This window comes from Palaemon carinicauda, chromosome 44 (assembly GCF_036898095.1).
Source record: "Palaemon carinicauda isolate YSFRI2023 chromosome 44, ASM3689809v2, whole genome shotgun sequence".
Taxonomy (NCBI): Eukaryota; Metazoa; Arthropoda; class Malacostraca; order Decapoda; family Palaemonidae; genus Palaemon; species Palaemon carinicauda.
The window spans coordinates 53,018,090-53,041,769 of NC_090768.1; the positions used below are offsets into that span (position 1 = coordinate 53,018,090).

Genomic DNA, 23,680 nt, shown 5'->3' on the forward strand with positions numbered 1-23,680 from the left:
TAAGACGAGAGAGACGTTGTTTCTCCTCGTCATCCGAAGGCTTTTCGCATAAGAAACCTGTCACAAGGTTTCGAAGCCCTTAAGCGAAAGTCAGTCCTTTCAGGACAGGTCCAGCGTCCTGGTTACAACCATTAGGACAGCTCTGACCCTATGCAGTCATCGGATAACTGCTCGCCGCCTAACAAAAGCGTAACACAGACTCCGAGAGTCTTTTTTTTGTTGGCAAAGTGTTGCGGTCACAGACGTTTCCCTCGTCTCTTACCACAACCATTTCCCTTGATCCTTAATGGGTTGTATGGCAAGACATGCAGTATATGCTTGCCTCCCTTATGGAAGACTATTCTGCCGATTAGTCCGTTGAGTCTAGCCGTTTATCTCATCGATATCCTGGCTTTCAGCCAACCTAACGTTCCTTTGTGCTTACTGTTGACGTTGGCGTAGCTTAGTCACGTCAGTCAGGTTGTTTAGAACCACACTCGATACGGTCTCGTGTGGTTTTTCAGCCGCATTTGGACGTTAGGCCACTTGCTGATGCTCCTGTTGACGTTCAAGACGTTCACTAACAATCGGAGTTGACTTGTTTTGACGCTGTGCGTCAACCTCCGCATTCTAGAGTTGTTTTGACTGCTCAGTCTAGGCAGTCAAAGCAGTCTCGAGTGGACGCTGTGCGTCCTCACGCACCTGTTGTGGTTGACAGTTCAGTTGTTGACAGTTCACAGACTGTCAAGCAGTTACATGACGTTGCGTTCTGATCCGCTACTAATGCACCAGTGAGTGTGGACTCTGCTTGTAAAGCATTGCCACCACGGTAGGTCTCTCCCTTGCTTGAGACTCAGCTTTTATCCTGTAGATGAGGAAGTTGCTGTTCCCCCTCCTACTGATATTCCCTTGAGGACTCTGTCAGATGGAGAGGAGCCTAAAGCTGCTTAGCCCCCTATGGACTTTAATTAAATCATGATGATTTTTTTTTTTTAAAGGATCTTTGTCCTGATCTTTTTGTAACTGCTGCTCCTCGTTCGCCTAAACGTCAGAGCTTACACTAGGCCTAGCTACTTCGAAGCCGTTGTTTTTAAGCTAGTGCTCTCTCGCTCTCCTAGAGAGCTTTACGTTGGCTAGGCGACTGGTTTTTCACCAGGAGGAGTTTGGGGGATTCAGCCTTTGCTTTCCCTTCTTTTAAACTGGTTTATAGAGCGAGAGTCTGATATGACACGAGAGAAGTTCTCGGCTTGGGAGTTCATGCCTCTGCCCAGATAGACTTCTCAATTCTCGTAGACTCTCCCTGGCGCCTGGCCAGGAGACGCTCCAAGTTTTTTACAGGTCAACTTCACAGCTGTTTTCGAGCCTTTGAAGTTTTGCTGTACAATTATGTCATGTATAACAAGGCTTTCAGGGATGGTAAGCGGTACCGCCTCAGTCGCTAACCCTGTCTGTTGCCGCACCTGCTCCCGTAGACCCTAAATGGGCTTTGCTGCAAGACATGCAGTCCAAGCTTGCGTCCTTGATAGAGGACTTTAATGCGGAGAAGGTTGCTACCGAACCTTCTGGCCAACAACCTTCCAACCGGTCGGTTGTGCGCCCTGTTGACGCTGAGGTAACCTACTCGCGTCTGCCAGTTGAGGTGGTTCCTCCACCGATGCGACCCAGTGTGGGTTGCCAGCCGCACGTTGACGTTAAGCGACGCTCGGAGGTGGTTGTTGACGTTCAGGACGTTCAACAACCAGCAGAGGTGACTTGTTTTGACGCAGTGCGTCAACCTCAGCAACCCGGTAGGGTGTTGACTGCACAACCCCGACGGTCTAGACAGTCTCGGGTAGACGCTGTGCTTCCTCGCGCACCCATGGTTGTTGACAGTTCACAGAATGTGCAGCAGTTCCATGATGTTGCATCCGGCTCCGTCACGCATGCACCAGTGCGACCGGACTCAGCAAGCTAGACGTTGCCCACTCCGTTGCCGTTTCCTCATCAGTTTTCGGATGAGGAACCCTCTGATGAGGACGTTGCTGAACAACAAGACGATCAGCCCCCAGAATAGATCAAGCCCTGCTATCCATCCAGAAGATGCTGAAGAAGGAACGCTGCTCCGTCAGGCTGTGGATGAGTCTGGTAGGGACGCTGTCATCCGTGGAACAATTTGTGTCTCTAGGAAGACTACACCTCCGTCCTCTTCAATACCATCTAGCTTTTCACTGGAAAAAGGACAAGACGCTAGAAGCGGTCTTGATCCCGGTTTCCGAAAAGATAAAGTCTTGTCTGACTTGGTGGAAGGACAATATCAACCTAAGAGAGGGTCTTCCCCTGGCTGTTCAGACTCCCAACCACGTTCTCTTCTCGGACACATCGGACGTGGGCTGGGGCGCAACACTAGACGGTCGGGAATGCTCAGGACTGTGGAACTCGAGTCAGAGGAGCATGCATATCAACTGCAAGGAGCTGTTGGCAGTACATCTGGCCTTGAAAAGCTTCAAGTCTCTCCTTCGAGGCAAAGTGGTGGAAGTTAACTCGGACATCACCACGGCCTTGGCGTACATCTCCAAACAAGGAGGTACCCGCTCACTGACGTTGTACGAGATCGCAAGGGACCTGCTCATCTGGTCATAAGGTCAAGACATCTCCCCAGTAACGAGGTTCATCCAAGGCGACTTGAACGTCATAGCAGATTGTCTCAGTCGGAAAGGGCAAGTAATTCCAACCGAATGGACCCTCCACAAGGATGTGTGCAAGAGACTTTGGGCCACTTGGGGTAAAACCATCCATAGATCTCTTTGCAGCCTCGCTGACCAAGAGGCTTCCAATCTATTGCTCTCCAGTCCCGGACCCAGCAGCAATACATATAGATGCTTTCCTCCTAGATTGGTCACATCTGGATCTCTACGCATTCCCACCGTTCAAGATTGTCAACAAGGTACTGCAGAAGTTCGCCTCTCACGAAGGGACAAGGTTGACGTTAGTTGCTTCCCTCTGGCCCGCGAGAGAATGGTTCACCGAGATACTTCGATGGTTAGTAGACGTTCCCAGTAGTCTTCCTCTAAAGGTAGACCTACGTCAGCCACACGTAAAGAAGGTACTCCAAAGCCTCCACGCTCTTCGTCTGACTGCCTTCAGACTATCGAAAGACTCTCGAGAGCTAGAGGCTTTTCGAAGGAAGCAGCCAGTGCGATTGCTAGAGCAAGGAGAGCGTCTTCCATTAGAGTCTACCAATCGAAGTGGGAAGTCTTCCGAGACTGGTGCAAGTCAGTTTCTGTATCCTCGACCAGTACCTCTGTAGCTCAAATAGCTGTTTTTCTCTTATACCTGAGAAAAGGACGATCCCTTTCAGCTCCCACTATCAAGGGCTACAGAAGCATGTTGGCATCGGTCTTCCGGCATAGAGGCTTAGATCTTTCCAAACATAAAGATCTGCAAGACCTCCTTAAGTCTTTTGAGACCACCAAGGAGCGTCGTTTGGCTACCCCTGGATGGAATTTAGACGTGGTACTAAGATTCTTCATGTCAGACAGGTTGGAGCCGTTACAATCAGCCTCCCTGAAAGATCTCACTCTTAAGACTCTTTTCCTGGTATGCTTAGCCTCGGTTAAAAGAGTCAGTGAGATTCATGCCTTCAGCAAGAACATCGGATTTTCGTCAGAAAAAGCCACTTGTTCGCTACAACTTGGTTTTCTAGCCAAAAATGAGCTGCCTTCTCGGCCTTGGCCTAAATCTTTCGATATCCCCAGCTTATCGGAGATCGTAGGCAATGAACTAGAAAGAGTCTTATGCCCTGTTAGAGCTCTTAAGTTCTATTTAAAGCGTACTAAACCTTTACAAGGCCAATCTGAAGCTTTATGGTGTTCAGTTAAGAAACCATCCTTGCCTATGTCAAAGAATGCTTGGTCAGACTTTATCAGATTGTTAATACGAGAAGCTCATTCACATCTGAGTGAGGAAGACCGAACTTTGCTTAAGGTGAAGACGCACGAAGTTAGAGCTGTAACAACTTCCGTGGCCTTTAAGCAAAATATATCTCTGCAAAGTATAATGAACGCAACCTATTGGAGAAGCAAGTCAGTGATTGCGTCTTTTTATCTAAAGGATGTCCAGTCTCTTTACGAGGACTGCTACACACTGGGACCATTCGTAGCAGCGAGTGCAGTAGTGGGTGAGGGCTCAACCACTACAATTCCCTAATTCTATACCCTTTTAATCTTTCTCTTGAAATGTTTTTATTGTTGTTCTTTGGGTTGTCCGGAAGGCTAAGAAGCCTTTCGCATCCTGGTTGATTTGGCGGGTGGTCAAAGTCATTTCTTGAGAGCGCCTAGATTAGGGGTTTTGATGAGGTCCTGTTGTATGGGTTGCAACCCTTGATACTTCAGATCCTAGGGGTCGATCAGCATCCTAAGAGGATCGCGAGGCTCCGTAAGGAAGACGTACTTAAAAGGCAGAGTAATTGTTCAAGTCGACTTCCTTACCAGGTACCTATTTATTTTGTTTTTGTTATTTTGATAACTTCTAAAATGAAATAAGAACTCTTAGCTCATAAAAGTGTAAACATATATTGCTGGTCTCTACCCACCCCCCTGGGTGTGAATCAGCTATATAATCACCGGCTAAGTTAAATATTGAAAAATGTTATTTTGATTATAAAATAAATTTTTGAATATACTTACCCGGTGATTATAAATTAAATGACCCTCCCTTCCTCCCCAATAGAGACGCAGTGGGACGAGGAGAAAATTGAGTCTCTGTTTACATTGAGAGCTGGGTATCTGGGCGACAGATGGCGCTGTTGGGCACACCCGCAACCTGTGTAGCGATCGCTGGCGAGTTTTTACCGTAGAGTTGTTTGTCGAGCAACAGAGTTGCAGCTATATAATCACCGGGTAAGTATATTCAAAAATTTATTTTATAATCAAAATAAAATTTTTCTCAAAAAATTATCAAAAATATGAAAAAAAAATTTTTTATAGCATTTTTTTGCAAGGACGTACCGGTACGTCCATGGGGGTAAAGGGATGGTTTTTGTGAAACGTACCAGTACGTCCTTTCGGGGTAAAAGGGTTAAAGGTCTCAGGTTTATATAGCTATAAAAATTGCTAATTACCTCTGGAATTATTTTTATCTTGTTCATCTGTTGTTATTTTCTAAAATAATTTTAATAGCTTTCCTTAAGCCATCCCTTCAGATCAGTACTCTGTTATGACATGCAAAATGACAGAGGTCATCAATCTAGGTTTACAGCGAATGAATTCTGATCTCGTAGAGTGGGGATCTCTTGTCAGTTCATCGACCGGGGAGACCATATCCTTAGTTGATTCAGATCGTCACCTGTATGTCACACATTTCAAGAGCAGAAAATTAGTGAATAATAAAGGTAAGAACTTTTATTTTGTACTTTATATTTTGTAGCTGGAAGTTTGACGAATGTCACTTGTTACTGGTTCTTATTTATTTATTATATAAAAAAAAAATTGTGTAGAAAATGTTTGATTCATTGGTTAGATAATGGTAATGTATGCTTTTAGAAAATTTATATGTCCAACTTGGTGGACAAGTTAGATACTGTCATTAAGAATATTCAAGCCCAAACCAGGAAAGCATCCTTTGGGTGTATTATGAGGGATGTGTAACTGAATTGAGTCTTATTTAGGTACTCCATCTAATATAATTTTTTCCCCTATACAGTAAAGTCTATTTCTTGAAATCAAATGCATTGAATATTTGGAGTCTGTTACATGAACACCTCTAGGCTCAAAAAGAGTGGAAAGGCCATGACCTATTTGGATAAAGACATTGAAAAAGAGAGTCGTGTTTGGCTTGGATCATCAACTTGGGAGAGCAAGAGACATTAGTGATTGGAGAAATATGGCCGAGGCCATTTGAATTACATGGCATTGAAAGTGTTAGGTTGTACATGCTGCTATATATTATATATAGTATTTGGGGTTTGCTACTGAACATGTGAAAGAAGAAGATGATTGTACATGAATTTGAACCTACTAAAGGGGATCATAGAAATAATTCCTCATGTGTATAGTGCCAATACTTAGATGTGATGCTGTATTTCTATAGCATTTATGGATACTGTCATTCCGTTTTCTTACACAATAAGGTACTTTGATATTATTAAGGCAATGATTAGGTGACATTCAGTGTTAATTCCGAAACATATCACTAGATATAAAGATTTTTTTTTATGCAAAGAATTTCTGTTAATGGGTGGTCAAAGTTTTGTACCTTTTTGTTTGTATATTTACTCAATGTGGAAATGAACTTACCATATAAAGTCTATGATTAAAGAAATCAATTCTCACATAGAGGAGCATATATTTTGTTATCAAGCAAGTAATAAGTTCATGATACTTTACCTATGAATTTACACATGAAATCAAGAACAAGAATTAAGTATGCAGGGTAATTTAGTATCCTACAACTGGAACCCATAATCTTCTAAATAAGTTTTATATTAAAAGATCTCTGAATACAAGTAAAAAGATAAATCATAGTATAGGACATGTAAGTTCAAGAATGGAAACCATACCCTGTAGTTTAAGGAAATTTTTATTAATGTGGAACATCTACATACGAACATATCTACATCTGAAGTAAAATTCGAGCAAATTTTTGACTTTACACCCAAATTTTATATCGATACACGAAGTTAGCAATTTTCGTCGTACCAGTTGTATCCGAATTTTTTGACACGCAAAGTACAATTTGAACACGTTCCTACTTTACACCCGAATTTTTTTTAGACACCCGAAGTAAACAATACCCGTGCGCGTAGTTGGTACTCATAGCGCCGGGTGTGTGTTTTATTTCCGCCGATAGAAGGCAGCACTTTGACCTCGGAGGGACCCTCAATTAGCGTGGCTTGGGTCAGTCCTCTGTTCTCGTTGGCTTTGTGCGGTTATGCCCTGTGCGTTCTGCTATTACTGTACTGTTTTAATTGTGATTTTTTACGTGCATCCTTTTACGGTAATTTACATAAATTTTGGGTCCTTAAAGGCTTAGTTTTGCCTTTGGTAGTGGTAGTGGTGAGAAAAGGAAGAAGGAAATTCTTTCTTTAGACGTAAATCAAGAAATTATTGAAAAACATGAGCGTGGCGTCCGCATGAGTGAACTTGCTAAAGAATATGGCCGTAATATGTCGACGATCTTGACAATCCTGAAACAGAAGGAAGCCATTAAAGCAGTGAAACCTTCTAAGGGGATCACAATCCTGAAACAGAAGGAAGCCATTAAAGTAGTGAAACCTTCTAAGGGGATCACCATCATTTCAAAACGCCGTAGCCCTATCATAGAAGAGATGGAACGACTTCTGCTAATCTGGATCAAGGACAGAGAGATTGTTGGCGACACCATCACCGAAACCATCATCTGCGAGAAGGCGTACGCCATCTTCACGGACTTGAAGGAGGAGAGCTCTGGGGGTGATGCTGGGGAGAGTTCGACCGAACCTTCCTCAGACGATTTCAAGGTATCTCGTGGCTGGTTTGAGAAATTTAAGAAACGGTCCGGGATTCATTCAGTTGTTCGCCACGGAGAGGCTGCAGCTGACTTTGTCAAGAACTTTGAAAGGATCGTGCTGGAAGAATGCTACGTAGAACAGCAAGTGTTTGTGATGAAACCGGGCTGTTATGGAAGATGCCCAGTCGAACCTACATCACCGCCGAAGAGAAGAAATTGCCTGGGCATAAGCCAATGAAGGATCGGTGGACTCTTGCCCTATGTGCCAACGCTAGCGAGGACTTTAAAATCAAGCCCTTACTGGTTTACCATTCTGAGAACCCTAGGGCCTTTAAGGCACACAACGTGGATAAGGACCAGCTTCATGTTTTCTGGCGATCCAACTCGAAGGCCTGGGGCACTAGGCAGTTCTTTGTGCAATGGGTTAACCAAGATTTCGGCCCTTCTGTGAAGAAGTATCTTCATGAGCAGAAGTTGCCTTTAAAGTGCCTGCTATGCCTTGACAATGCAACCGCTCTCCCGCTTTCCCCCCCCCCCCTCCCCCGGACTTGAAGATGATATCTTCAATGAATTCAAGTTCATAAAGGTGATGTATCTTCCACCGAATACCACCTCTATCCTCCAGCCTATGGACCGGCAAGTCATCTCGAATTTCAAGAAGCTCTACACCAAGCACCTATTCAAGCAGTGCTTTAATGTCACGGAAAGCACAAACTTAACTTTGCGTGAATTTTAGAAGAGCCACTTCAACATCGTGCACTGCTTGAAGATCATAGATCAGGCTTGGGTGGGATTAACTCGACGGACCCTCAATTCTGCCTGGAAGAAGCTGTGACCTGATGCAGTTTCTCCCCGAGATTTCGAAGGTTTTGACCCTGAACCTGATCCCGTGGTGGGTGCAGCGGAAGACGTAGAGGAAATCGTCTCCCTTGGCAAGTCCATGGGTCTGGAGGTTGACGCAGATGACATCACAGAACTCGTCGCCGAACATCACGACGAACTTAACCACAGAGGAGCTCAAAGAACTCCATGCTGTCTGAGCACATGAGTGATGACGAGGAAGGGATCGAGGAGGTAGAATATGTGTTAGGTTCGGCGCAAATAAAAGAGGTGTTAGGAAAATATCAAGACGTGGTCGACTTCATTGACAAATACCACCCCAAAAAATTTGAGGTTTGTCGTGTAGTTGCGCAGTTCATGATGTTTGCCTAACTCACTTTGGAAACATTTTGAAAAGCCGTACCAAGCAACTATCTATCGATAGCTTTTTTAAAAAAACTACGAAGCGAACTCGTAATGAAGAGGATGGAAGTGGTTCAAAGAAAACGGCAAAGAGTGAAGCGAAAGAAATTCAATCTATTTTAAGTGGAGAGAGTGAAAGTGATTAAAATTAATCATCAAAAAGAAAGAAAGAAAATGTAGAAAAAAATATAAAATATAAAAAAATAAATAAGCTAAGTTATGTTAAAGTTCACTTAGTGTAAGTTAGAATACGTTACGGTAGTGTACGTTTATCGTAGTTAACCTCTCTACCTCCTTGCGGCCCGTCTATCTCCTCTCTGCGTAGCAAGACCAATAACACCTGCGCTGGAGTTTCTAAGGTAAAGTGACGCTAAAAACCTGTTTCTTATTTATCATTTTTTGATAATTATTCTTTTTTTCATGTCTATTATCTAATTTAGTGTGCATCATCTCATGGGTAGTTATGTGTAGTAATTTATTAAGGAGTTATCATAGGTTTTTGGGCTCAACCACGGATTAATCCTATTTCAATGTATTCTTATGGGAAGATTTGTTTCGACATCCGAACATTTTCTACATCCGAAGTCGGTTGTGGAACGGATAAAATTCGTATGTAGAGCTTCCACTGTATATATCTAGTTGTATATGCTACCCCATTATAAATGGTATGCAGTATCCCCATAGTGTTCTGTCTGTTACAGTATGCCACAGTAGTCTATACAGTACTGGTTCCATACTATTTGATCTGACCGATGAATTTTGATTTTATTCCACAGAATTTTTTTCAACCTTGTCTAGTCACCTTTCCAGGAATTTGTAGATTTCCCAAAGTTGCACAAGAATAATGAAGTATTTACTTTTTTTTCTATGTTATATCTGTTTATATTCTATTAATCTGCCAGCTGCTGTCGTAATTTACTAAGTAGATGTTTACTCTTAAGGTAACTTGTTCATACTTTTTCAGATACTGCCTAAATTCGTTTTTTTATTTGTTGAATTACATGTTTCATACATGTTTCAGGGAGTGTGTGCAGAAAGAGATTGGATCTACGGCAGATAATATGGCCTTCAAATTTTCAGCCATCAAGAATTACTCGGATTTCTTTGGCTTTGTCAGATACACTGTTATCTGTCTTTTGCATGATTAGAGATGAAAATACAGGTGAGCACTGTACTGGCCTACTTATCTTTCTCTACTATAAAATGCTAATTTGGAGAGTAATATTGCTGATTTATGAATGTAAGTTTTTACGTTTAGATTATTATTCTTGTCTACTAATATATATTTTCTCAATAGTACGTTTGATTCTACAGTATTTTATTTTCAGAGGTTCACCACTATTTGACCTTTGATGTAAACACCAAATATTTGAACAGCCATCATGTGTTTACCGAAACAACGGTCATAGTTCCTGGATTACACCACAACATACCCGACCTTTTCATTACAAGTGAAGGCGTTGCAGCACTCATGGATGAGGTTTGTATGAATACAACATATGATATTGTTGAGCAAGAATAAGTATAGCCTTTGAAGTAGCTTGTATTGCTAGTTAAAAATTTTGAACATTAATAACTTCATTTTCAATTCAACTTGAGATTCATAGTGCCGGTTCTATAGACAGCATACAGTACAACTTAAGTGTTTGTGAATGTTACTGACAGGAATGGTATAGGTAAATCCAATTTTTCAGGTGAAAGAGGCTTATAATTCAAGCATTTATGGGGTTCAGATTGTGGCTCCTTGAATTTTAGTGTGAGAGGAATTTTGCTAGATGTAAAAGAGTGGCTTATGCATCGATAATTTTAAAGTTGTGATAAAAATCCTTGATTGTTTAGATTACCGGTAATTGAGGTAATCTTTCCAAAAATTTCAAGAGAAACATTGCCATCGCATCATCATTATTAATATCTTATATCAGGTTTTCTCACCCATGGGGCTTGATGTGAAAACAGTTCACTCTGCTCAATTTTTTTTTCTTACTACATGAATTCCCTTTTGGGCCCTTTTCCATAACTCAATGTGCCTTCTTACCATTCATCGCTGTGTTACTTCCATAGCTATTACTTTTGTGATTTGTTGGTGTGGGAGTTTTTATAATGGTCTTTAAAAATCCAGATTCATTGATGGACATTTCGGAGTAGAGCACTGTAATGTTTATCTTTTTTTGTCAAAGAAAGTTTCCAGTCTGTGAGATGTTTATTTTAACCATGGAACTTATTATTTTCCATGCACTGTATTCTAATGAACATGAGAAAAAGTTTAGTTACATTTAACAGTAACATTGTTAATACAATATGACTACTTATGTATGGTGTTACCTAATGACACTGACTAGTACAATATCAAATTTTTTTCAACTTATTAATTATAGAGTTTGATATCATCCTTCAAATCTGTGTTAAACCTGTATTTTTTCAGGATGTGTCTGTAAGTAGCATTGATTCTGAAGTTGACTTGGGAGAGATGTTGACTGCTTTGGAGGAAAGTTTGAAGGAGCAAAATATTGCAAAAGTGACAGAAGTAAAGGCTATGGTTGAACAAGGTATGGAAATATTGCAGTTTATGGATATTTTTGAAAGATAACCAAAATATGTTCTAAAGTTAGCTTGTAATTGGTTCTTGTGTGAGAAGCATTAAGGGTTGATTCACACTACTCATACTCCGGATAGAAAGGTTGGTAGCGTCGCGGATTTCTATTGCAGAGGTCCCGAGTTCGGTCCCCCGAATACCGTGAGACCTTCTACCGGGGGTTACTCCCAGGGTGGCACCTGGGGGTGATGTTAGAGGGGACTAGTGATAGTCCCTGCTGGCTAATGGTCGCCCGAGGAGAACGATGTAAATCGTCTCAGTGGAGACCTAAAACCCGCAACTTTAACTTTTTACCTTTTAACTATCGGTCTAGTCGCGCTCCAGTCTAGCTCCGGTCATGATAGAAAAAAATCAACTGTACACTAACAGGCTAAAGTTCACCGTGTAAATACATTTCCTAGTATCACTGAACAATATTCCCATACAATTATGCTTTTTCCTTATATTTCTAATTTTGCCAAGACGCTGATCAGACCGAGAGCGAGAGTGTGAACACCCCAGTACCTAGAGCAAACCGAGACGGGAACGTGACCGTACCGATAGTGTGAATCAACAAGTGTTACTGTATCTGTCCTCAGCCTTAGTATCATCTGTTAAAAGTGTGTTCTATCTCCTAAGAATCTGGAAAATTTCCAACTTAGCCCAGTTATCTCATTAGTGTAATTGTAACGCTGAAGACAAATAAACACTTTGCGCCATCCTTAAAAGTACTAGATATCTTGACTCCTTAGTCTGGTTAAACTTTCATTTAGTCAGAATAGGAGTAGATATAAAATTAGTAGAAAGAAGACATAGGGAGGTCCAGAACATTAAGTATAAATGGCAAAGAAGAATATCTATTCCAAATATGAATTAAGACAGAGATAATATGTCTAGACCTATAAAGTGAAAATCTGACTAAAACTAAATATGCTGATAAAGTGGAGAGATGATTTCTCAAAAGTCTCAGTAAGTCGAGCCTTTGCTCTTGATGTATTATTACTTATTCATCGTAGAATTATTTAGAATATTTTAGCTTAATTATTTGAATTACAGTATTCAGAAAAAATGCACAGATTTTTTGGGATGACTTTCTTTAGATGCTCTTTAATGTTTTGCTTTAATTACCTCTGCTAAAGTTGGAAGGAGGTTATGTTTTACCCCTTGTTTGTGTGTTTGTTTGTGAACAGCTTCCTGGCCACGATTTTAATCTTAGAGTAATAAAAATTGCAGGGATTAACTGTCATATAAATAGCCTAAAATCATTAAATTTTTTAAAGTCAAGGTCAAGGTCATGGTCAAGCAAAATGTCCAATTCCCGTAATCACCCATATGTTTGGACATCGCTGTCACGGAGACTTCAAACTTGGTTCATATTTGAGTGTATGAATATCCATGCCAATTAATACATGTTAAGGTCAAAGGTCAAGGTCGAGAAATAAGCTGCTGCGGCGGAGGTCTGCACTCTACTAAGTGTCCCTCTAGTTGTATGATGCAACAAGACCAGCTAATGGGGTTTCTTGATCCCTATAATTCTTAATTTTTTATTTTATATGCGTTGTTAGTTATGCCCAACTTCCTATTCTCTCATTTTGATGAGGTAGTGTTTAGTCTTAATAAACCCTTTGTGGGCTATAAGTAGAAATTCATAGATTTCCCCTAAGAGATAATTGCCTTGCTGCTAGGTGTGACTAATATTTAAAATTGAACTAGAATTTCTAGACATTTTCCCAATTGGAAGTCTTGTCTATAACTTCTTTACTTTGCCCTTGTTTATTTGTCAAACATTTTATGTTTATGGAGAATACTTTACTACATGCTTTATTTATAAAGAACAGTCAAAAGACACCTTAAAGTATAGTGTGTGTAGATAGTCTAAAAGCAGAATTTGACCATTTTAAATTTGGTAAAATCTGTAACTGGAACCAGAGGTCTTATCGTTTCTATATACGTTATCTTTATAACATGCAGTACCTGTTTGTTGACATCAGTTATCACTAAATGGGCTTGCAAGGCAGTACACCTCTGGTTAAGCTGCTAGAGCTTGTAGTTCCTCAGATTAAATGTGTAAGAATAGTTATTGAATAAAAGAGATGACATTTTATAAAACCTAATATCTCAGGAGAACATTGTTCTGCGGCACTTTGAAAGTTTTAGGCTCTTGTTGATTAATTCTTCAGCTTTTTTTTGTATACTTCTTGACTTCACTTGTAATAGAATTAGGAATTCTGATAATGGCTAAATGTAATAATGAATATATTTTGTTTCTGAAAGAAATTTTGTCCACTCATCCATGAGGGATCCAAATATCACTAAGCACCAGTTCTCATGTTGTTCTTTCTATTAAGCATAATAGTAAAAGATATCCTTTCTATCTTGCTGTTCAGAGGGCATGAAATTCAGATTTACAGGTATCAAAATCTTCCATCTTCTCAAAGACTTAACATGCCTGTACTCTTCCTATTTTTTTGAGAATCACAATAATTTCTATAGATGTATATATATGTATTTTGGAATTATGCTTGGAGTTTAGCATCTTATATTCTCTTTATAATTAAATGCACCATTTCCTCTCCCACAAAAAATGGTTGATGCTTTTGACTTTTGACTTGACTATTTTCTGCCTTTTGGCTGGGAAAGAAGAGAAGTCTGTGGTTTTTACTTAATTTTTGTTTTTCAGTGTGAAATAGGGTTATCTTTATCATGGATTACATTTCTCATGGTGTTTGCTCTGAGAGTCATTCTGTTCTTTAGTGCCATGCTTTCTTGAATACCGTTCTCTCTTGAATGAGGTTTAGGTTTAGGATGTATTTCAGAGTCCGTTTGATTGCAAGGCAGTCAGTTGATGGTACTTTTATTTGATATTAACCCTTCTACCCCCAATGGACGTACTGGTATGTTTTACAAAACTCATCCCTTAACCCTCATGGATGTACGGGTACGTTGTTGGAAAAAACTACTATTTGCATTTTTATTTGCATATTTTTCATAACTTTATGAGAAACTTCATGCATTTTTCCAAATAATGAGACCAACCTGACCTCTCTATGACCAAAATTAAGGCTGTCAGCGCAATCTAAAAAAATATATAGCAAAACGTGCTTGAAAAAGGAAAACGCTCGGGTGTTAAGGGTTGGAAAGTTCCAAATAGCATTGGGGGTAAAAGGGTTTATGAAATTGAAAGACGATAAAGTCCACTGTTGGATTGTGATGTTCCAAAAATAAGATTACATTGAAGTTTTATTATTCCTTTGCCATGGATATTTAGGAAATAGCCTACATGACTCAATTCTAGAATGTAGAAAATTTAAATCCACTTTTATAATTTAACATATTTCATATAAGTGCTATTTTCATCTAAGCAAATCAGAAGTTTGTTAAAATTTTGTCCATTTTAATTTTATCCATTCAATAAAATTTTAAGATATATGAAAACCAAAAACTTTTGGGCAAGTTGAAAACGTTAGTTCAATGGTGTGGTTAAACAACTTATCAGATGATAATTAGAACTCTATTTACCTTTAGTACATTAACCCTTTTACCCCCAATGGAGGTACTGGTATATTTCACAAAACTCATCCCTTCACCCCCATGGACGTACTAGTACGTCCTTGCAAAAAACTGCTATTTACATTTTTTTTTTGCATATTTTTGATAACTTATGAGAAACTTCAGGTATTTTCCAAAAGAATGAGACCAACCTGACCTCTCTATGACAAAAATTAAGGCTGTTAGAGCAATTTAAAATATTTATATTGCAAAATGTGCTTGGGAAAAAAAAACGCCTGGGGGGTTAAGGGTTAGAAAGTTCCAAATAGCCTGGGGGTTAAAGGGTTGAGAATTCTTTTAGATATTTGCTGTTGAGGTCAGTGTTTGCCCTTCAAATACTGTACTGCAATATAGGTTAATTGCTTTTGTAAGAGTATCCTAATTCTTGGTTGATTTCATCTTGGCTTATTATCTTGTATACTTGAACAAGCAAAATTTGTCTACCAAATAATTGTGTATTGGCATTCAAAATTAGTTTTATTGTTCTTATGATTCAAACATTCATGATTTCTTTAACATTTATTTTCTCCCCTTTTAGGGCTTAGTGTATTTCTTTCTTCATGTAATCACCAAGAGGGATGGGTTGGATTAGCTGAAATGCGTGCGCAGCAGTATGGCAAACTTGCCGATGTAATCCTTAGATACATTACGGATTATGCGCAAAATGCAGATTCATACTCTTTGGCATTGGCAATAAAGAATATGGCTGAACATCATTTCATGGTAAGCAGTTCTAAAAAACATGAAGTGTTATGTGTGGAGAATTTTTTTCATAGATTCTCATGTGTATGCAGTATTTTATCGTACCTCACATATGAAATTAAATAAGTACAGTATATGTATACAATATCACCTTATGTAGAATAATCTTGTGTGCATTGTTATCAGTTTTAATGCTATACTTAACCTTAAGATATTTTATATTAAATATTTATTACTTCTCATATGATTTATTTTTTTATTTTCTTTTGTCACTGTAATTTTTCCCTGTTGGAGCCCTTGTGTTTACAGCATCCAGTTTTTCCAACTTGGGTTGTAGTTTAGATAGTAGTAGTAACAATAATAGTTCTTTTAATAACTGACAACTTATTTGACATTTCAGAATGTCCAAGAAGAGATGGCTAATGTGCTTCATTATGTCGATAATGAAAGCATATCACAGATGGTTTTGCAGATGAAAGAGCAGGTTAGACACCAGATGTTTTTGACAGATTGTACAGCATATTGTAAGAAAATCTTTTTCATGTTTATATGGCCTATTTAACAAGATATTAGGCTATACTGTAATACTTTATATCCCACAGGTGTCGTTCTATCTTCGGAGTGTAGAACAGCTTCAACTTCCAGAGGAAGGTGCAGATAATAAGGGGTTATCAGAACAGTACCTAGTGAGTATACAATTATGCTTTTGATTTAGAACTAATTTACTTTCAATAGTACATCAAGTTGCTTTTATTTATATTCAGTGATCTAAAGTAATTTCAGCTAAAGTTACAGTATAACACCACCATCCATGGTTTTAATACACCATTTTAGATTGAGGCCCTGTTAAATCATATTTGTCTCAATCCCTGAGTTTCTTGTTCATTGTCCAAGTTTATATATTGCTATACTTTTCCTTGATTAGTTTATGGTTTGTTGATATCAATTGAGGATATTGGGTTTGCTGCCATTTTAAAGGTGAGCAGTAGTACTTAAATATATTATTTTTCAATATTTAACTTAGCCGGTGATTATATAAGCTGCAGCTCTGCTGCTCGACAGAAAACTCTACGGAAAAAATCCGCCAGCGATCGCTATGCAGGAAGGGGGTGTACTTCAACAGCGCCATCTGTCGTGCAGGTACTCAGTACTCATTGTAAACAAAGAACTCAATTTTCTCTCTGTCGTGCTACCGGCAAGACCTACTAATTCGCTATTGCTAACTGGATTTGTTTTCACAACTATGTGGTGAAGTACACTATTCTAGTTTTGAGCTTTCGCTGTGCAGGCTTTCTCTTCAATAAATCCTTACATTCTTTTTTTGATATCGGTTTATTTGTTGATGACTTTGGATAGTTTTTGAATTCCCCTTTGACCAATTCAAAATGGCTGACCCTTCTCAAGTCCCAAAGTTCAGAAAGTGTAATGCTAGGGACTGTTCAAGGCGTCTTCCGAAGGCCTCTATCGATCCTCACACCGTTTGTTCCAATTGTCGGGATAAAACCTGTCAATTGGAAGATCGATGTGAGGAATGCGTTGGGCTTTCGGAATTCGATTTTATCGAATTCCAAAAATATACACGTAGGCTAGAGAGAGATAGAGTCAGGAGAAGTTCATCTCGATCTGTTGATTTTTCCTCTCCTCATGCCCCACAACCTATTCCTTCCCCTGTAGTGGTTGCTCCTGATCCCCCTTCTGGCACTCAGGAACCTTCGTTGGCTGACATGATGCGTGCCATCCAAGCTCTGGGTGAGAGAGTTGAGTCTCTGGCTAGTGACCGTAACCAGCTCATGGCGGACGTCAAGGAGCTGAAGTGTAAGAGTGCAGTGGGAAGTGGTAAAGTGAGTGATAGTGTTGTGGATAGTGTTGCGCTTGAGGGTTTGTCTGTTCGTGCCTGTCGTCCTAATCCGGGACCTATTGCAAGCTCCCAAGTCCAGGGGAGAAGCAATGTCGTACGACCAAAGGGTTCGAGAGGCTTTAATCAGCGAACAGACGTTCCCTCCGTGGTTTCGGGCGTATCTAACCAAGATCACCCCACCCACACAAAGACGAGTGAGCCCATTTATTCCTCGTCTGCGGAAGAGGTTTCTCGTAAGAAATCATGGACCATGGTCTCACGACCTCTTAAGCGCAAGTCGGTCCCTTCCGCGCAAGTCCAACGGCCCAGTTGTAGCCACTGGGTCAGTTCGGACTCGCTGCAGTCTTCCGATGACTGCTCACCTCCTAAGAGAGGCAAAGCGGTACCGCCTCAGGCAGTCACACCGTCTGTCGCCGCACCTGCTCCTGCAGACCCTAAGTGGTCTTTGCTGCAGACCATGCAGTACCAGTTAACGTCACTGATGCAGGACTTTCGTGCGGAGAAGGTTGCTGCTGCACCAGCCTCTGGCCTACAACCAACCACACACTCTGTTGTGCGTCCTGTGGACGCTGAGGCGACCTTCTTGCGCACTCCAGCTGAGAGAGTCCCGCCACCCATGCGTTCCAGTGTTCCCTGCCAGCCGCATGTTGACGTTCAGCGACGCACGGAACCTTCCGTTGACGTTCGCGAGGTACAACAACCATCAGAGTTGTTTTGTTTTGACGCGGTGCGTCAACCTCCGCAACCCAGTGTGGTTGCCTCTGCTCTCCCACATCAGGCTAGACAGTCTGGAGTAGACACTGTGCGTCCCCGCGCTGCTATGGTTGTTGCCAGCTCACAGACTGGGCAACAGTTCCATGACGTTGCGTCCGGTTCAGTCACGCGTGCACCCGTGCGACCGGACTCAGCTAACCATCCGATACCTACTCCATTGCCGCTTCCTCCTCAATACTCGGATGATGGACTCTCTGATGATGACGATGCGGCACACGTTGATGAACCACATTCGGACCTTGACGAGCCCAAGTCCTCGCAACACTCTTTGGACTTTAGAAAAGTTCTTGCTCTGTTCAAAGAGATGTTTCCGGACCAGTTTGTGTCTGTGGCTCCGCGCTCTCCTCCGTCAGAGTTTGCCTTAGGTACGCAGTCATCCTCGCCTGCCTTTACTAGACTCGTACTCGCACGCTCGTCCAAGAGAGCTTTACGAGTATTAGGAGAATGGATGCAGTCCAAAAAGAGTCTAGGGAAGACAGCCTTTACGTTTCCACCTGCTAGACTCTCTTCCAGATCGAGCGTCTGGTATGCCACGGGAGAAGTTCTCGGCTTGGGAGTTCCTGCCTCTGCCCAGGGCGACTTCTCAAGTCTTGTAGACTCTCCCCGCAGGCTAGCCATGAGACGCTCTAAGATATGCTGGTCTCCTTCGGACCTAGACCATCTGTTGAAAGGGATTTATAGAGCCTTCGAGGTCTTCAACTTCTTAGACTGGTGTCTGGGAGCTTTGAGCAGGAAGATCTCCCCGACTGAGAAGGAATCTTCCTTGCTCATCATGTCCTGCATGGACAAGGCCATACGTGACGGGTCTAGTGAGCTTGCTGCTTCGTTCGTTTCCGGAGTCCTCAAGAAGCGTGAGAACCTTTGCTCTTTCCTGTCAGCGGGAGTGACACCGTGTCAAAGATCCGAACTTCTGTTTGCTCCTCTTTCTAAGTGCCTTTTCCCAGAGGACTTGATTAAGGAGATTGCTGCTTCTTTGATACAGAAGGACACACATGACCTGGTTGCGTCCTCTGCCCGCAAAGCCACCCCTTTCCCTACCTTGTCTGCTAGACCAAGGATGGACACTCCAGCGTCCCGATTTATTCCGCCCTTTCGTGGCAGAGCCTCCAGCAGAGGAGGTGCTCGTGCCGAAGGGAGACGTGGGAAGAAGAAAGGAACCAAGTCCTTTAAAGGCAGAGTCTGACTGCCAACTTCTTCAGACAGCAGTGGGAGCCAGACTCAAGAACTTCTGGCAGACCTGGGAGAAGAGAGGCGCAGATGCACAATCTGTGAGGTTGCTCAGAGAGGGGTACAAGATCCCGTTTGTACGAAAACCCCCTCTAGCAACGTCTCCCATCGATCTCTCTCCCAGGTACAGGGAGGAAGACAAGAGACGAGCATTGAAACAGGAGGTGTCTCTCTTACTAGAAAAGGGAGCGGTAGTCAAAGTCCTGGACCATCAAACCCCGGGCTTCTACAACCGTCTCTTCTTAGTACCCAAGAAGACAGGAGGGTGGAGGCCGGTGCTAGATGTCAGTGCGCTGAATGTCTTTGTCACAAAGCAGACGTTCTCCATGGAGACCACAAAGTCCGTTCTAGCAGCGGTCAGAAGGGAAGACTGGATGGTCTCTTTAGACCTAAGGGACGCATACTTCCATGTCCCCATCCACCCAGACTCCCAACCTTTCCTGAGATTTGTTTACGAAAAGGTTGTCTACCAGTTTCAAGCCCTGTGCTTTGGCCTAAGCACAGCTCCTCTTGTGTTTACGAGGCTGATGAGGAATGTAGCCAAATTCCTTCATTTAGCGGACATCAGAGCCTCCCTCTATTTGGACGACTGGCTTCTAAGAGCTTCTTCCAGTCGTCGCTGTCTGAAGGATCTAAAGTGGACTCTAGATCTGACCAAGGAATTGGGTCTCCTTGTCAATATGGAAAAGTCTCAAGTGGTCTCATCCCAAACTATTATGTATTTAGGGATGGAGATTCACAGTCTAGCTTTTCGGGCTTTTCCGTCGGCCCCCAGAACAAGTCAAGCCCAGTTATGCATCCAGAACATGCTGAAGAAGGAACGATGTTCAGTCAGACAGTGGATGAGTCTGATAGGGACGCTATCATCCCTGGAACAGTTCATATCGTTAGGAAGACTACACCTCCGTCCTCTTCAATTTCACCTAGCTGTTTACTGTACTGGAAAAAGGACAGGACGCTAGAAGCGGTCTCGATCCCCATTTCCGAGAAGATGAAGTCTGCCCTGATTTGGTGGAAGGACAGTATCAGTCTCAGAGAGGGTCTGCCCCTGGCTGTTCAGACTCCCAACCACGTTCTCTTCTCGGACGCATCGGACATGGGCTGGGGCGCGACATTAGATGGTCGGGAATGCTCGGGAACTTGGGACTCGAGTCAAAAGACAATGCATATCAACTGCAAGGAGCTACTGGCAGTTCATCTGGCCTTGAAAAGCTTCAAGTCTCTCCTTCAAGGCAAAGTGGTGGAGGTGAACTCGGACAACACCACGGCTTTGGCGTACATCTCCAAGCAAGGAGGGACCCACTCTATGACGTTGTACGAGATCGCAAGGGACCTCCTCACCTGGTCAAAAGATCTAAACATTTCTCTAGTAACGAGGTTCATCCAAGGCAACTTGAATGTCATGGCAGATTGCCTCAGTCGGAAGGGACAAATCATTCCAACAGAATGGACCCTACACAAGGATGTGTGCAAGAGACTTTGGGCCACATGGGGCCAGCCTACCATAGATCTCTTCGCGACCTCGATGACCAAGAGGCTCCCAATATATTGCTCACCAATCCCGGACCCAGCAGCAGTTCATATAGATGCCTTTCTCCTAGATTGGTCACATCTAGACCTATATGCATTCCCCCCGTTCAAGATTGTCAACAAGGTACTGCAGAAGTTCGCCTCTCACGAAGGGACAAGGTTGACGTTAGTTGCTCCCCTCTGGGCCGCGAGAGAATGGTTCACCGAGGTACTTCGATGGCTAGTGGACATTCCCAGAACTCTTCCCCTAAGGGTGGACCTTCTACGTCAGCCACACGTAAAGAAGGTACACCAAGGCCTCCACGCTCTTCGTTTGACTGCCTTCAGACTATCGAAAGACTCTCGAGAGCTAGAGGCTTTTCGAAGGAGGCAGCCAGGGCGATTGCTAGAGCAAGGAGGACATCCACCCTTAGAGTCTACCAATCGAAGTGGGAAGTATTCCGGAACTGGTGCAAATCAGTATCTGTATCCTCGACCAGTACCTCTGTAACTCAAATAGCTGACTTCCTTTTATACCTGAGGAAAGAACGATCTCTTTCAGCTCCCACTATCAAGGGTTACAGAAGCATGTTGGCATCAGTCTTCCGTCACAGAGGCTTAGATCTTTCCAACAACAAAGATCTACAGGACCTCCTTAAGTCTTTTGAGACCACGAAGGAGCGTCGTTTGGCTACACCTGGTTGGAATTTAGACGTGGTACTAAGATTCCTCATGTCAGAAAGGTTCGAGCCTCTACAATCAGCCTCCTTTAAAGATCTCACTTTAAAGACTCTTTTCCTGGTTTGCTTAGCCACAGCTAAAAGAGTCAGTGAGATTCACGCCTTCAGCAGGAACATCGGATTTTCATCTGAAACGGCTACATGTTCTCTACAACTTGGTTTTCTAGCCAAAAACGAGCTACCCTCTCGTCCTTGGCCGAAATCGTTCGATATTCCAAGCCTATCGAATATGGTTGGAAATGAACTAGAAAGAGTCTTATGCCCTGTGAGAGCTCTTAAGTTCTATTTAAGACGAACTAAACCTTTACGAGGACAGTCAGAAGCTTTATGGTGTTCAGTTAAGAAACCATCTTTGCCTATGTCAAAGAATGCTTTATCCTATTTTATCAGACTGTTAATACGAGAAGCTCATTCACATCTGAGTGAGGAAGACCAAGCTTTGCTGAAGGTAAGGACACATGAAGTTAGAGCTGTCGCAACTTCAGTGGCCTTTAAACAAAATAGATCTCTGCGAAGTATAATGGACGCAACCTATTGGAGAAGCAAGTCAGTGTTCGCGTCTTTTTATCTTAAAGATGTCCAGTCTCTTTACGAGAACTGCTACACCCTGGGACCATTCGTAGCAGCGAGTGCAGTAGGGGGTAGGGCTCAACCACTACAATCCCCTAATTCCATAACCTTTTTAATCTTTCTCTTGAAATGTTTTTATTGTTGTTTTTGGGTTGTCCGGAAGGCTAAGAAGCCTTTCGCATCCTGGTTGATTTGGCGGGTGGTCAAATTCTTTTCTTGAGAAGCGCCTAGATTAGAGGTTTTGATGAGGTCCTGTGGTATGGGTTGCAACCCTTCATACTTCAGATCCTAGGGGTCGCTCAGCATCCTAAGAGGATCGCGAGGCTCCGTAAGGAAGACGTACTTAAAAAGGCAGAGTAATTATTCAAGTCGACTTCCTTACCAGGTACTTATTTATTTTGTTTTTGTTATTTTGATAACTTCTAAAATGAAATAAAAAAATCCTTAGCTCATAATAATGTAAACATTTATTGCTGGTCTCTACCCACCCCCCTGGGTGTGAATCAGCTTATATAATCACCGGCTAAGTTAAATATTGAAAAATGTAATTTTGATTATAAAATAAATTTTTGAATATACTTACCCGGTGATTATATATTAAAGGACCCTCCCTTCCTCCCCAATAGAGACGCAGTGGACCGAGGAGAAAATTGAGTTCTTTGTTTACAATGAGTACTGAGTACCTGCACGACAGATGGCGCTGTTGAAGTACACCCCCTTCCTGCATAGCGATCGCTGGCGGATTTTTTCCGTAGAGTTTTCTGTCGAGCAGCAGAGCTGCAGCTTATATAATCACCGGGTAAGTATATTCAAAAATTTATTTTATAATCAAAATAACATTTTGAGAAAAGTGTAGTATTTCTAATTAACAGGAAAATATATATACTATATTTGAAAGTTGAAGTTAACAATAAAAAGATATATACTTTATTATTAAAATAATATTTGTCAAAAATAAAGTACTTTACTGTGACTTAATTTCTTATACCCAAGAGAACTGTTAGATTGGCTTTCAAATAATACATCTTTTTCAATATTAAACTTACCCGATAATCATGTAGCTGTCAACTCCGTTGCCCGACAGAATTCTATGGAGGGATACGCCAGCTATCACAATACTAGAAGGGGGTGTATTTACCAGCGCCACCTGTGGCCAGGTACTCAAGTACTTCTTGTTGACACCTCCTCAATTATTCCTCTGTCGTGCTTCCGGCAAGACGTTCTGGGATACGCTTATGTTCTTGGAGTATTTTCACGACTTTGGTGAAGTATTTCTCTTTGATTTCGGCTGTCGCTTTACTGGAAACTTCTATATTAGCTTAGTTAGCTTTTGGAATTAATTTGATTAATTATGGTGACGAGAGAGTATGAACTCTCGTTCACCTTTCATGGCCGACCCTTCCCTTAGACGGAAGTGTTGGTGTCTAAGAGAGTATAGACTCTCTTTCTTAATTTTGCTTAACAAAAGTTATAGATTTATTTTATATCTCTCCG

General features: G+C 41.8%; 1 protein-coding gene across 1 annotated transcript in view; it reads left to right on the forward strand.

Moving 5' to 3' along the window:
• LOC137634429 (spatacsin) overlaps positions 1 to 23,680 on the forward strand; it is a 73,056-nt gene that overhangs the window by 12,610 nt on the left and 36,766 nt on the right. The window contains exons 4-10 of the mRNA XM_068366823.1: positions 5,159 to 5,347; positions 9,707 to 9,847; positions 10,014 to 10,165; positions 11,108 to 11,231; positions 15,345 to 15,529; positions 15,909 to 15,992; positions 16,111 to 16,194. Coding sequence (XP_068222924.1) covers positions 5,159 to 5,347; positions 9,707 to 9,847; positions 10,014 to 10,165; positions 11,108 to 11,231; positions 15,345 to 15,529; positions 15,909 to 15,992; positions 16,111 to 16,194 — 959 coding nt within the window. The remainder of the gene's footprint in view (positions 1 to 5,158; positions 5,348 to 9,706; positions 9,848 to 10,013; positions 10,166 to 11,107; positions 11,232 to 15,344; positions 15,530 to 15,908; positions 15,993 to 16,110; positions 16,195 to 23,680) is intronic.